This window comes from Magnolia sinica, chromosome 14 (assembly GCF_029962835.1).
Source record: "Magnolia sinica isolate HGM2019 chromosome 14, MsV1, whole genome shotgun sequence".
Taxonomy (NCBI): Eukaryota; Viridiplantae; Streptophyta; class Magnoliopsida; order Magnoliales; family Magnoliaceae; genus Magnolia; species Magnolia sinica.
This window is the reverse complement of record NC_080586.1, coordinates 12,379,040-12,391,674: the sequence shown is the minus strand read 5'-3', so window position 1 is coordinate 12,391,674 and position 12,635 is coordinate 12,379,040. Positions and strand designations below refer to the sequence as shown.

General features: G+C 40.4%; 1 protein-coding gene across 1 annotated transcript; it reads left to right on the top strand.

Moving 5' to 3' along the window:
- The first annotated feature begins 3,367 nt into the window (after nucleotides 1–3,367).
- LOC131225704 (pectinesterase-like) lies at nucleotides 3,368–6,267 on the top strand. The gene is made up of 2 exons (XM_058221281.1): nucleotides 3,368–4,370; nucleotides 5,421–6,267. Exons 1-2 carry the CDS (start codon nucleotides 3,368–3,370, stop codon nucleotides 6,110–6,112), a joined length of 1,695 nt encoding a protein of 564 aa, XP_058077264.1. The 3' UTR covers nucleotides 6,113–6,267.
- Nucleotides 6,268–12,635: the final 6,368 nt, after the last annotated feature.

Below are 12,635 nucleotides of genomic sequence, written 5' to 3'. Positions count from 1 at the left end.
AAGGACCAAGGATACGATAGTTGAGCTAACTCGTGCAACAAGGGCCGGATGGTATAAAACATGGGCAACCCGCTCTTCAGACTAATCCATTGGAGAAGTGGGAAGATTATCAAAATCTGCCCCTTTTATCTGTTTGATTTGGAAAAGGCCTGTTTGGTTGCCACTTAAAATGATTTCATCTAATTTAGTTAACGGTGTGTGGGCCCTCTCAAGTTTTGTGTGGAGAAAAAGGGTTGTGTAGGCCCCACTGTGATGCCTTCATAATATCCAGTCTGACCTTCATGAATGACATCCCTTGATTGATCTTTGGCCTTTGTAAAAATGATAATTTTATAGTATAAAAATGTAATTATAATAAGTTACTATACTTACTTTGTAAGTATATTTGACTCATGATTTATAAGGTATGATTCATCTTTAAACAAACATCTAAAAATGCTAATGATGCATCTTACTTTGTAAATTAACCCTTATTGCGCCTGTCAAAAAATGTATAAAGGGTTAATTAAATTATTTTTAATACTTAGCAAAATTTCTAAAATACAATTACTGTTAAGTAAGATGAACCCATTTCTACCCAAAATATACCAATAATACCGAAAGCTATTTACAACAGCTTATATCTCTTAATCTTATTAATTATCCATTCTCTTACCATTTCATTATGAAAATATGTTTGTAATAGAACCAAGGTCCCACATCAGAGCTACCATGCATGTTTTGGGATGGACTCAAAAGGATTCAAATTGCGCAAGCGGGCATACCCGCTAATATCACCATTCATAAATAAATAAATAAATAGGATAGGGTAGTATATTCATTGAAAAGTTATAAGACCTGTTTCAAAGAGCCAAACTAGCTAATTAGGGTATTTTAGTCAATTTTATATATAGGTATAAAAAAAATTTCATGAGTTGAATTAGGGCAAAGTAAGAAACTTTCATAAGATTTTGGTGTTAAAATTTTAGTAAGGTTGTAATTCTTTTTTAAAATTAGTAATTACAATAAAGATTCGTATATATAAAGTAAGCATTTATTTTTCTTATAATTTAGAATTAATAACAATCCATTTTTCTTTGTACAAGTGTATGATGGGGTTTTCCTCCTCAGTTCAGAGGAGAGGTAGTGTAGCGACCGCGCTGCTCGACCAATCGAGGCTCGCTCGACTCGAAGTCTAGCGTGTTAGATTTTTTGACCTCGACCAATCGAGAGCCTAGATCGACCAGTTGAGGACCTGGCTCGACTAGTCGAGGGTAACGCAGATTCTGCGTGATTTTGTGTGGACTGCATAAATTTGAGGCGGTTTTACAAAGGTGAGAAAGAGAAGCTTCCTAAACTATAAATAGGGGTTCATAGGGCTATTCTAGGTTATGCTAAGACTACCTAAAGTGATTCTAGAGGAAGAGAGAGAGGAAGCTTATGCAAAGGAGAATTTTGCTCGTAGAGGTGATTTACTGCACAGTCGACGTCTCAGCGCTTCTACATTCTCATGATCGGTGAGATTTCTCCGTTTTCATTATTCTCTTATTATTTATCCACTCTTACGTGAGTGAAGAATGTTTGATCCAAGCGGTGTGTGCTTATGATCGGTTGTAACGTTCTATTTCATTGTGAATTTTTACTCTAGACTAGGTCTCATAGTTTTTTACCTCTTCGAGGGTTTTCCACGTAAAATCTCTTGTGTCGTGTGGTCTGTGCTTTAATTTATTTCATTACTTTATTATATCTCATAATTCTAATGTTTTGGGAAGTGAGATCCTAAAGTTTTCTTTGCAACGCTCCCAACAATGTAATCTCTCGCTGCATGATGCATGAACGGAGATCTAGGATGCATCCAACGGTGGGGCCTGCATTCAATCATATCCGGAAAACTAGTTGCTAACAAGAAACTGACATGAGCGCTTTTTCAACATGAGGTAGGTATTGATGGGTCTCATCGTATGGGTAGTTCGAGTACTCATTGGGAGGGGGGGGGATAAATAAGAAGTATGGATTTCAGTAAAAACCGTTTCCAGGGCAGGTTGATACACGGACTTGGATTTCCTCCATATGCCTTTCGCAGGAAGCTCATGCGCAAGGATACTGGGTGGGGCCAAACGCCATGTTTGTTAGAAATCTACTCAGTTCACCCAATTTGTGAGCTTATTTTAGGGCATTTGATAAAAAATTGAAGTGGATCCAAAACTCAAGTGGGCCATATGAGAGGAAACAGTGTGGATTAAGCGAAAACCCATTGAAACATTCCCGTGGCCATAAGCTTTGTTTCAGGCTAACTTTTTCTATTTTCACTTTATCCCAATGGTAATGACCTTATAAACAGTTTGGATGGCATATAAACATCAAAGTTGAGCCTAGGAAGATTTCAATGATAGGTATTTCTTTTTCCAATTTTTCCTCTCCGGTGACCTGCTTGAATTTTTTATCCACCTCAATTTTTCTAGCTTTTCCTAAAATGATCTCTCTAAATTGATGCACGGGGTATATTTCCCACAAAAAATGCGGTGGGCCCCACCCAGCATCCTTTCACAGGAACTTCCTTTTAATCCACGCACTTTGATGATATGGATTGCGTAGTACCTCCCAATGGCTGATGGTCGGTGCTCTGTGGGCCCTACTATGATGTATGTGTTTCATCCATGCAGTTCATCTATTTTTCTAGATCATTTTATATAGAAGACCAAAAATTAGGCATATCCCAATCTCAAGTGGACCACATTACAAAAAACAGTTTTGAATGAACGTCGACCATTAAAAACTCTTTGGTAACCAGCAAGGTTTTGGTTCAACCTGATCTTTGTTTTTTCCAATGATGTGAATTGAACGTTTACCGTTGAAAATTTGTGAGAGGCTACAAAAGTTTCAGATCAAGTTTATATTTGTGTTTTCTCTTCATTCATGCCTGTATGATCTTATGAACAGGTTGGATGACAAATAAACATCACAGTAGGGCCTAGCAAGGTTTCAACGGTGGAAATCATTATCCCCACTGTTGACAGTGGTACGATCCACTTGATATTTGGATATACTTCAATTCACCCCTTAAATTAGATGGAAAAACGGATGGACGGCTTGGATAGACCACATACATTCAAGGTGAGCCAACTGAGTTTACTTAGTACGGTAACAGCAAGAGCGCACCGTAATCGGTATGCAATCCCATTTCCAAATGAAACCGGACTTTTCATCAAATGTAAATTTTTTTAATATATTAGAAAAAAAAAAAAAAAAAAGCCGATGATGTGGCAGTTTAGTGACGTGGACCAATAATAATATTGGATTCAGCCGCTCGCTGTTTCCACGAAACAGAGGATCCGCGCTCCCTTATAAATACAAACCCAACCCAAGTTCTATTCTTCAAGCTAAAACCATGCCTTCCATTGCCATTTCATCTCTCTCCATCTTCTCTCTCCTCCTCTTCTTCCTCTCTTTCTCTCAATCTCTAGCTGACATATCTCCATCGATCCCGGTCGTTGCAAGCACTGCATGCAATACAACGATCTACCCCAACTTCTGCAAATCTCTCCTCCCATCGAGCCGATCCTCCAACCTCTTCGACTATGGCCGCTTCTCCGTCCGTCGGTCCCTATCAACAGCGAGGCAGTTTTCTGCCTTGGTTGACAGGTATCTCAAACACCGGTCCTCTTTCACAAATACCGCCATTCAAGCACTTGAGGATTGCCAGCTACTATCCGAACTCAATGTTGATTTCTTGGTGAATGCGGCGGCAGCACTTGATTCTGGTAATAGTCTCTCTGATAAGGAGACGAGCTACATCGAGGCATTACTAAGTGCGATTCTTACTAATCAGCAGACATGCTTAGATGGTCTTCAAGCGACTTCATCTGCTTGGAGAATCAAAAACAATCTCGCCACTCCACTCTCAAACAGCACTCGTCTGTATAGCATTTCTCTAGCTCTTTTCACGCGTGCGTGGGTGCATACGAAGAAGAGAGATCGGTTGCATCATGGGAGGAACCTCATGTTTTCAGAGATTGAAATTCTACGAGATGGGCGCTTGACTTTGAGAATGTCGGACACAAACCGCAAGCTGTTTGAGTCGAAGAGCGGACGGAAGCTTCTTCAGACGGAGACGGGTACCGTCTTTGTTAGAGATATTGTGACTGTTAGTAAAGATGGAAGTGGGAACTTCACCTCCATAAATGATGCTGTGGCCGCTGCTCCGAACAAAACCGACATCAGCGGCGGGTACTTTTTAATATATATTCAAGGAGGAGTGTATGAAGAGTATGTGTCCATAGACAAGAAGAAGAAGAACTTGATGATGATAGGAGATGGAATCAACCGGACTGTGATTACAGGAAATAGAAGCATTATTGATGGATGGACTACTTTCAATTCGGCCACCTTCGGTAAGCTTCTTTTATCCACTTTCAATTCGGTCACCTTTAGGCCGGCCCAAGCTAGACACGAGCACAGGCCCGAACTCAACCCAAGCTTGGCATGGAGCTAGCACAGCATATCCAAGTCCATGGCTGAAAATTTTGGTTTGGGCCAGGATCGACCCAGCCTGACCTGAAAAGTGATAAATTCCATATTTGCCAGTTGAATGTTCGGAATATATCCATTGATCAAGTGGGCCACACATGCACTGGGAAATAGTGGTTTTGGATGATTGAAACCAATGGTCTATGTTCAAGATAGATAGATTGCCTAAGGATTGAAATGACATATTTGCAGGATATAATGTAAACTATAAGCGGAATTGTAAAAGGACCTGATTCGGAGGCCATACCCTAAGGTGAATGCCGGAGTTTTCTGCACTTTACGGCCTTAGAGAAGGGCTGGGATGAGAATGGAAGCTTTTGCTATATGTAGGCTTGGGGACTTGCCTATTTATATAATTTAAAGGGTTGACGAGTTTATATAATATAGTGGGTTGAGGAGTTTGCAACCCATTGAAACTCCTCTCCCTAATGCTCCACACAATTTAATAAGTTTAGTCTAAGTAAAACACTATGTGTGTGATACAGTTATACCACACCACCCCTTACATGATTTTAGATGCAGCACAATTGAGCGAGGTCCCCTGGTACTCCCAATCACACTATCCAACACTTCGGACAATCTAGACCCTTGATCAATAAGGCCCACCTTATAGAATTCTTATATATAACACATAAATATACAAAATTGGCTCAGACCAATCAGTCTAAAATGACTTAAACCCAACCCAACTCAAAAATAATCAGGCCAACCATATAATGCCCAAGGCCAGCTCACGGGCCAACTTAGTAGCTCCAAGCCCAGGCCATGGCCAGGTCTGGCTCATGGTGGGGTTACCCAACCCATTGCCACCCTTACAAGTAACCGCGTAACAGCAGAATTCCTGCACTAGTGACGTTCTACCTAAATGCATGAACCTTTTGAACCTAACTTCTGCAATTTTTCTTTTTTCCTAGCCGTGGTTGGACAAGGGTTCGTCGCCATAAACATAACAATCCGCAACACTGCTGGCCCGGCCAAGCATCAGGCAGTAGCCCTCCGAAATGGAGCTGACCTTTCAGTGTTCTACAGATGCAGCTTTGAGGCTTACCAAGACACCTTATATACCCATTCCCTCAGGCAATTCTACAGAGATTGCGACGTCTATGGGACCGTAGATTTTATCTTTGGAAACGCAGCAGTCGTTCTTCAAAATTGCAACATCAACCCAAGGCTACCAATGCAAGGCCAGACCAATGTGGTCACAGCCCAAGGTCGAACTGACCCAAATCAAAACACAGGTATTTCAATACATAACTGTAGAGTTACTGCAGCTGCCGATCTAGCGTCGAGCGGTGGTTCTACCAAAACATATCTTGGGAGACCATGGAAGGCGTATTCGAGGACGGTATACATACAATCATTCCTCGATGGCTTGATAGAGGCTTCAGGTTGGTTGCCGTGGTCCGGCGACTTCGCGCTAACTACTCTATACTATGCAGAATACAATAACAGTGGGCCCGGGTCGGGGACTGGCAGCAGAGTAGCTTGGCCTGGGTATCATGTGATCAACGCCTCAGATGCGAGCAACTTCACCATTTCGAACTTCCTGTTGGGAGATAATTGGATACCTTCATCACGAGTGCCATTCACAGGCGGCTTGCTGTAACAAACACCGTTCGATTCCTTTTTCTTCTTCTGATAATTGTTATTGTTTAAGAAATTATGTAATAATTAGCAATGTGTATTGACTTCGAAGAGGTGGATTGTTTGGCTAGATTTGATTTTGAAAGAAATAGAAATTTTCTTCTGTTTAGAAGCTAATCATTTTTCTAGGAAATTTCTGTTGAGAGACCGTGGAAGCACATAGAAATGTATCAAGGGAAGTATTCCAAAAGCACAATCATGCCCAATCACAAAGACTCCTGAAAAGAGTCTTTCAGAAAATAACCCACAGTACAAAGTGACATATATGAACGATGAAAGAAGAAAATTACAAGAGATAAAGATCACAGGATTTGAACAAGCCTTGGATCACCCAAGATATACCCTTGAAACCCTAAGAACGAATTAAAAAACTGTTGATATCTCATATTTTCAATTACACCTATATATATAGCCCCTAGGTGAATTACAATCGAAATAGGAAACAAATCCTGCACTTACACAATTCTATATAATTCTACACGATTATTCACTGACACTTCGATGGCATCGAACGGCCTTCAATGTCATCAAATTTTTTCGATGTCATTAAACTAAACACCAAAATGTTTCAATGACTAAATATATTTTTGATAGATTTTCATCAAGCCCCTTTCGATGTCATCAAGCAAGACACCTAAAGTGTCCATCAACCAATTATGTAATTTTTGAATTTTTCCAATGGCATGCACTAGCTATGGATGGCATCAAATGGTCTATCGTTGACATCGATATACCTTGTTGTTAAAAGATTTGAGACATTAACAACAATTTCAAATGTAAATTACATTTAATTTTTCATTTTACTTAATAAAATTACTTAATTATCCAAAAAAGATTAAATAAATTCCATGAAATACAAAAACCTTCCCAATGCATTGCTTAGATTGCGTTTGCCAGTAGGCTAGAATACATCCGGATGTAATGCAATAAGATATACGCTGCGGTCGTAGCCTTTGAATGTGGTCCATTTTCCAATGATAAAACCGATCATACAATGTTTCTCCATTTATATGATGATGGGTAGACCATGTAAATGCTCTGAATTGAATTACTTCGACCTTTTGATAATTTGACTTTTTTTATTTTGAACATGCACGATCATCATAGCCTGTGTATGATGAAAGGGTTGAAATATTCAATCGAGGAGGTTTTTGGGTCATGCAAATCCAAGTAACCCCGTCATATAAACGGTTTGGATCACTAAAAGAACTCACAATCCAACGGCTAGAGTTTTAACTTATCTTATTGCAACACGGTGTGATGGATTGTAGCAAACCTCTGCTTAGATTAGTATATCCATTTAATTTTAAATGTTGTTTTAACTTCCAAGAAGTTTGCTCGGCGCTTGTATAAGGGATACCATCTACGCACCGTCACATATGTCCACGTGGCAAGCAAGTGGAATATCCAAACCGTCCATCAAGTGTATCCAACCTTGAAGATGTTCCATTCCATTCAAAACAGGTGGACGTACGGCTCACAAAAAATTAGCCAAGTTCACTACAGGCATACATCTTTTTCTCAATACGGCTCACCTGATTATTGGACCTATCTAATCGTTGGGCCAGCACATCTACACTCGCGCATGGGCCCGGCAAAGCACTTGTTTTAATCCCAAGGGGTGTTAGTATACGCCCGGACTTAATTCCTTGATTTTATGACCAAAAATAAAAAGCCCTAAGGCTTGTTTTGTGGACGCTTGAAAATGGGTATATTTATTTAGTTAATTATAATAATTATGATTAACCAGATGAACTCATTAAAATTTCCTTATTTTAGAATATTAAGATCCTGACTCTTCTTTTTTTTTCCTTTTTTTTCTTTACATATGGGCTTCTTGAGCTTTGAATAATTATAAAGGATTAAAGGGCTGAACTATTTCAATCTATAACTATTTTTTATCCAACAAGGCTTATAAAATGAACGGATGGGATTTAGTGGGGAAAAACAGTCAAATTGCTAAAGCCCGACGTATCATATTGCAATTGGTTGGGGCCGGATTGTAGCAACCTTTAATTTCAAATATGTCCTATTTCCCTTTGGGAAATTGACCGTACTTGCCTCGAAGTTTGGGCAAATTAGGTAGAATGCCACGACACTCCATATATATATTCCCAGAAGGGCCTTCTGACAGCTTTTGGAGATTGTTTCGAACGGAAATGCCCTTGACCTTGGTTCAGTAGTTGCACGGTTTTCTAAGGACTAAGAAATGTTGTATTTAATGCCAATAAAGTGATGTGTACAGAACCCTTTTCGCGTGTGGGGAAGGATTAAACTCGTGGGGCCCATATTGATGTATGTGTATAATCCATGCCGTCCATCCTTTTTACCATGTCATTTTAGGGCTAGGGCCCAAATATCAGCCTGATCCAGAGCTCATGTGGGTCACATAATAGAAAATAATGGTGACAATGGAATCCGCTGTTGAAACTTTTCAGGCTCACCGTGATGTTTGTTAGAAGTAGACATTGCCCAAGTTAGAACTTTTTAGGCCCACGCCGAGCTGGCCGACAAGGTGGACGGAACAGATCTCCCCATTGTTGGCCTCAGGCAGCATGGATTATTCACATACATCAATGTAGGCCCCACTAGATGGTCCTTGCCAAGGCCTATCAAATTGAAGACTTCAACCTGTATAGGAAGTGAACACGTTCCAAACTACGAACCATGCAACATGACAACCACAACCCATATAACATGGCAAATACAACCCATGCAAACCACGACTCAAATGGGCCCACATTGATATATGTGAATAATCCATGCTGCCCATCCTTTTTGTTGTGTCATTTTAGGGGTAGAGTCAAATATTAACCACGACCTTTTGTGAATGAAAACCACAATCTATTGTGCATGTGAACCGTAACCCTTCAAATGGATCATGGTTGTCATGTAGCAAGGGTCGTGCTTGTCATATTATATGGGTCGTGCTTGTCACGGGTCGTAGTTATCATGTTATATGGGTCGTGGTTGTCATGTTATATAGGTCGTAGTTGATATAGGTCGTGGTTGTCATGTTATATGGGTCGTAGTTGTCATATTATAAGGGTTGTGGTTGTCATCCGGGTCGTGATTGTCACGAGTCCTAGTTATCATGTTATATAGGTCGTGGTTGTAATGTGATAAGGGTCGTGGTTGATATGTGGTAAGGGTCGTAGTAGTTATGGGTCGTGGTTGTCATGTTATATGGGTCACGGTTGTCGTGGGTCGTAGTTATCATGTTATATGAGTCGTGGTTCTCATGTGATGCCTGTTAAAAATGGATGATGCCCAAGTTAGGACTTTTTGGGTCCACAACGAGCTAGCCGACAAGGTGGATGGATCGGATCACCCCATTGTAGGCCTTAAGCTATGGTACCAATGGTTTGGTAGAAAATGAAGTGAACACGTTGCAAACCACGAATCATACAACATGACAACCACGACCCATATAACATGGCAACTATGACCCATGCAAACCACGACCCAAATGGGCCCACATTGATGTTTGTGAATAATCCATGCTGCCCATCCTTTTTGTTGTGTCATTTTAGGGGTAGGGTCAAATATCAACCACGACCCTTTTATGGATAAAAACCACGATCCATTATGCATGTGAACCACGACCCTTCGAATGGATCGTGGTTGTCATGTAGCAAGGGTTGAGGTTGTTATATTATATGGGTCGTGGTTGTGAAGTTATATAGGTCGTGGTTGTCATTTATATAGGTCGTGATTGTCATGGGTCGTAGTTGTCAAGTTATATGGGTCATGGTTGTGGGTCGTAGTTGTCATGTTATATAGGTCGTGGTTATCATGTTTTATGGGTCGTGGTTGTCATTCGGGTCGTAGTTATCATGTTATATGGGTCGTGGTTGTCATGTTTTGTGGGTCGTAGTTGATATAGGTCATGGTTGTCATGCCCCAAAAGGTTTTCAATAGTAGGTTTTCAATTTTACTGCTTTCTATGGTGTGGTCCACATGAGCCTTTGATATGCCTCATTTTTTAGCTCATTCCTTGAAATGATCTTTCAAAATGAATGGACGGCATGAATAAAATATATGCATCACAATGGGCTTAATAAGACCATTCATCTCTACATATATTGGGATGCGTAAGTCGAGTAACGTGACTTAATAAAATAGTCTTCCGGAGGTCTTTGGAATTTAAACTCCTCGAAGACTCCTACAGCTACACATAAGTTGAGTAACTTCTAATCCGCGTCAGAAGCCGAAGTAGATTGGCTAGTGTACCACTGTGAATGTATGAGTTCTATCCACGCTGTCCATCCATTTTTCCATCTTATTTTAGCAATTGGATCCAAAATTTAATCATACCCAAAGATCAAGTGGACCTTACCATAGGAAACAGTTGGAATAATGATTTCCACCGTAGAAACCTTTTTATATGATCAAAAGGACATGGATGAAAGGAAAAAAAATAAATATAAGCTTGATCCAACACTTTTGTAGTATGGTCCGGTTTATCTTTAGATCTGTCTTATTTTTCGGATCAATCCTTACGACGAGCTCGCAAAATGGATGGACGGTTTGGATATAACAAATTCATCATGGGACCATAGAACTTGCTGACATCAATACACCAGCCAATCTGCATCCCAATCCCGTCCCAGCCCATGTAGCGGATTTCCTCAAGTGAGGTCATCAAGTGATGTGGGCCCCATCATGATGTTTATTTTGTATCCACACCGTCCATCCATTTTGAGAGATCATAGTAAGCCATGTTACTAAGAATGAGTCAAATCTAAAGCTCAAGAGGATCCCACCACAGAAAACAGTGGGGAGAGTGACGCCCACCATTAAAAAGTTCTAAGGGCCAGGAAAGTTTTCGATCAAGCTAATATTCTTGTTTTCCCTTCTTTCATGTCTGCGTTAACACATAAACAGGTTGGATCTCAAATAAGCATAATGGTGGACCTTTGGAAGGTTTCAACGGTGGGTGTTATTCTGGCCACCGTTTTCTGTAGTGGGGTCCACCCCAACCTTGGATCTGTCTTATTCTTTGGACCATGCCCTAAAATGATCTCTCCAAATGTATGGACGATGTGGATACAACACATACATCATGGTAGGGCCCATATAACTTGGTGATGCCACTTCAGTAGCGAATCACACTACTCAACCTGTCAGTATCCAATCCATGTCTCTGTATGTAGCACGCGGATTTCCTACGAAAGCCTTTCGCAGGAAGTTCTTGCGCAAGGTTTCTGTGTGGGGCCCACTTAGATGTTTGTGAGAAATCTAACCCCTCTATCCGTTTTTTAAGCTCATTTTATGACGTGAGACCAAAAATGAGGAGGATCCAAAACTCAAGTGGGCGATACGAGAGGAAACAGTAAAGATTTAGTGACCACTGTTGAAACATTTATACGGCCATAAAAGTTTTGTAACGGTCTACGTTTCTGGTGTTTTCACTTTATCAGAGTTGACCTTATAAACGGTTTAGATGGCATATAAACAGCAAGGTGGAGCTTAGGAAGATTTCAATGGTGGACATTCCTTTCCCCACTGTTTCATCTCCTATGGCCCACTTGAGTTTTGTATCCTCCTCATTTTTGGTAGCATGTCTTAAAATGAGGTCGAAAAATGGATGGACGGATTTGATTTCTCACAAACATCGCAGTAGGACCCACCCAGAATCCTTGCGCAGGAACTTCCTGCGAAAGGCTTTTGTAGGAAATCCGAGTCCCTGTAAGTACGTGTCATGCGAGGACTGCCAGGACTGACGCTCTAGCTCTGAGTTCCATGAATGGTTTAAAGTAGATCAAAGTTACATGGCCCCACGGTGATGTATTTATTATATCTACACCGTTCATATATTTTTAGAGATCATTTTAGAACATGAATAATATCCAAAGATCATCTAGACCACACCACAAATAGCATCAGAGACAATGATTTTCACCGTTAAACAATTCGTAGGGCCCACCATAATGTTTATTTTCCATCAAATCTGTTCATAAGGTCACAATAACTGAATGAAGAGGAAAAACAAATTTCATATTGATCCAAAACTTCCGTGACCCCAAAAAAGGTTTGGATCGTAGACATTTAATCTCCCACTGCGTTTTGTAGTGTGGTCCACTTAATAGTTATATCTATCTTATTTTTCATATCAAGCCTTAAGACGAACTCGACAAATGGATGGACAATTTGGATATAACATATACCTCGTGATCAGACACACATAACTTGCTGACTTCAATACAGCGGCTATATAGCTGGTGTGAGGTACACCAGCCAATCCGCTTCCTCTAATCCACGTCCGTATCTGTAACGAAAACAGATTGGCTACTCCTGCTGCTAACAGCCCCGTGGCTAGTGGTCGGTGCTCTGTGGGCCCACTATGATGTATGTGTTACATCCATTCCATTCATCCATTTTTACAAATTATTTTAGAGTTTTATACCAAAAATGAGAAGGATATAAATCTCAAGTGGACCACACCACAGGAAAACAATGGTGATTGGATAACCTACCCATGA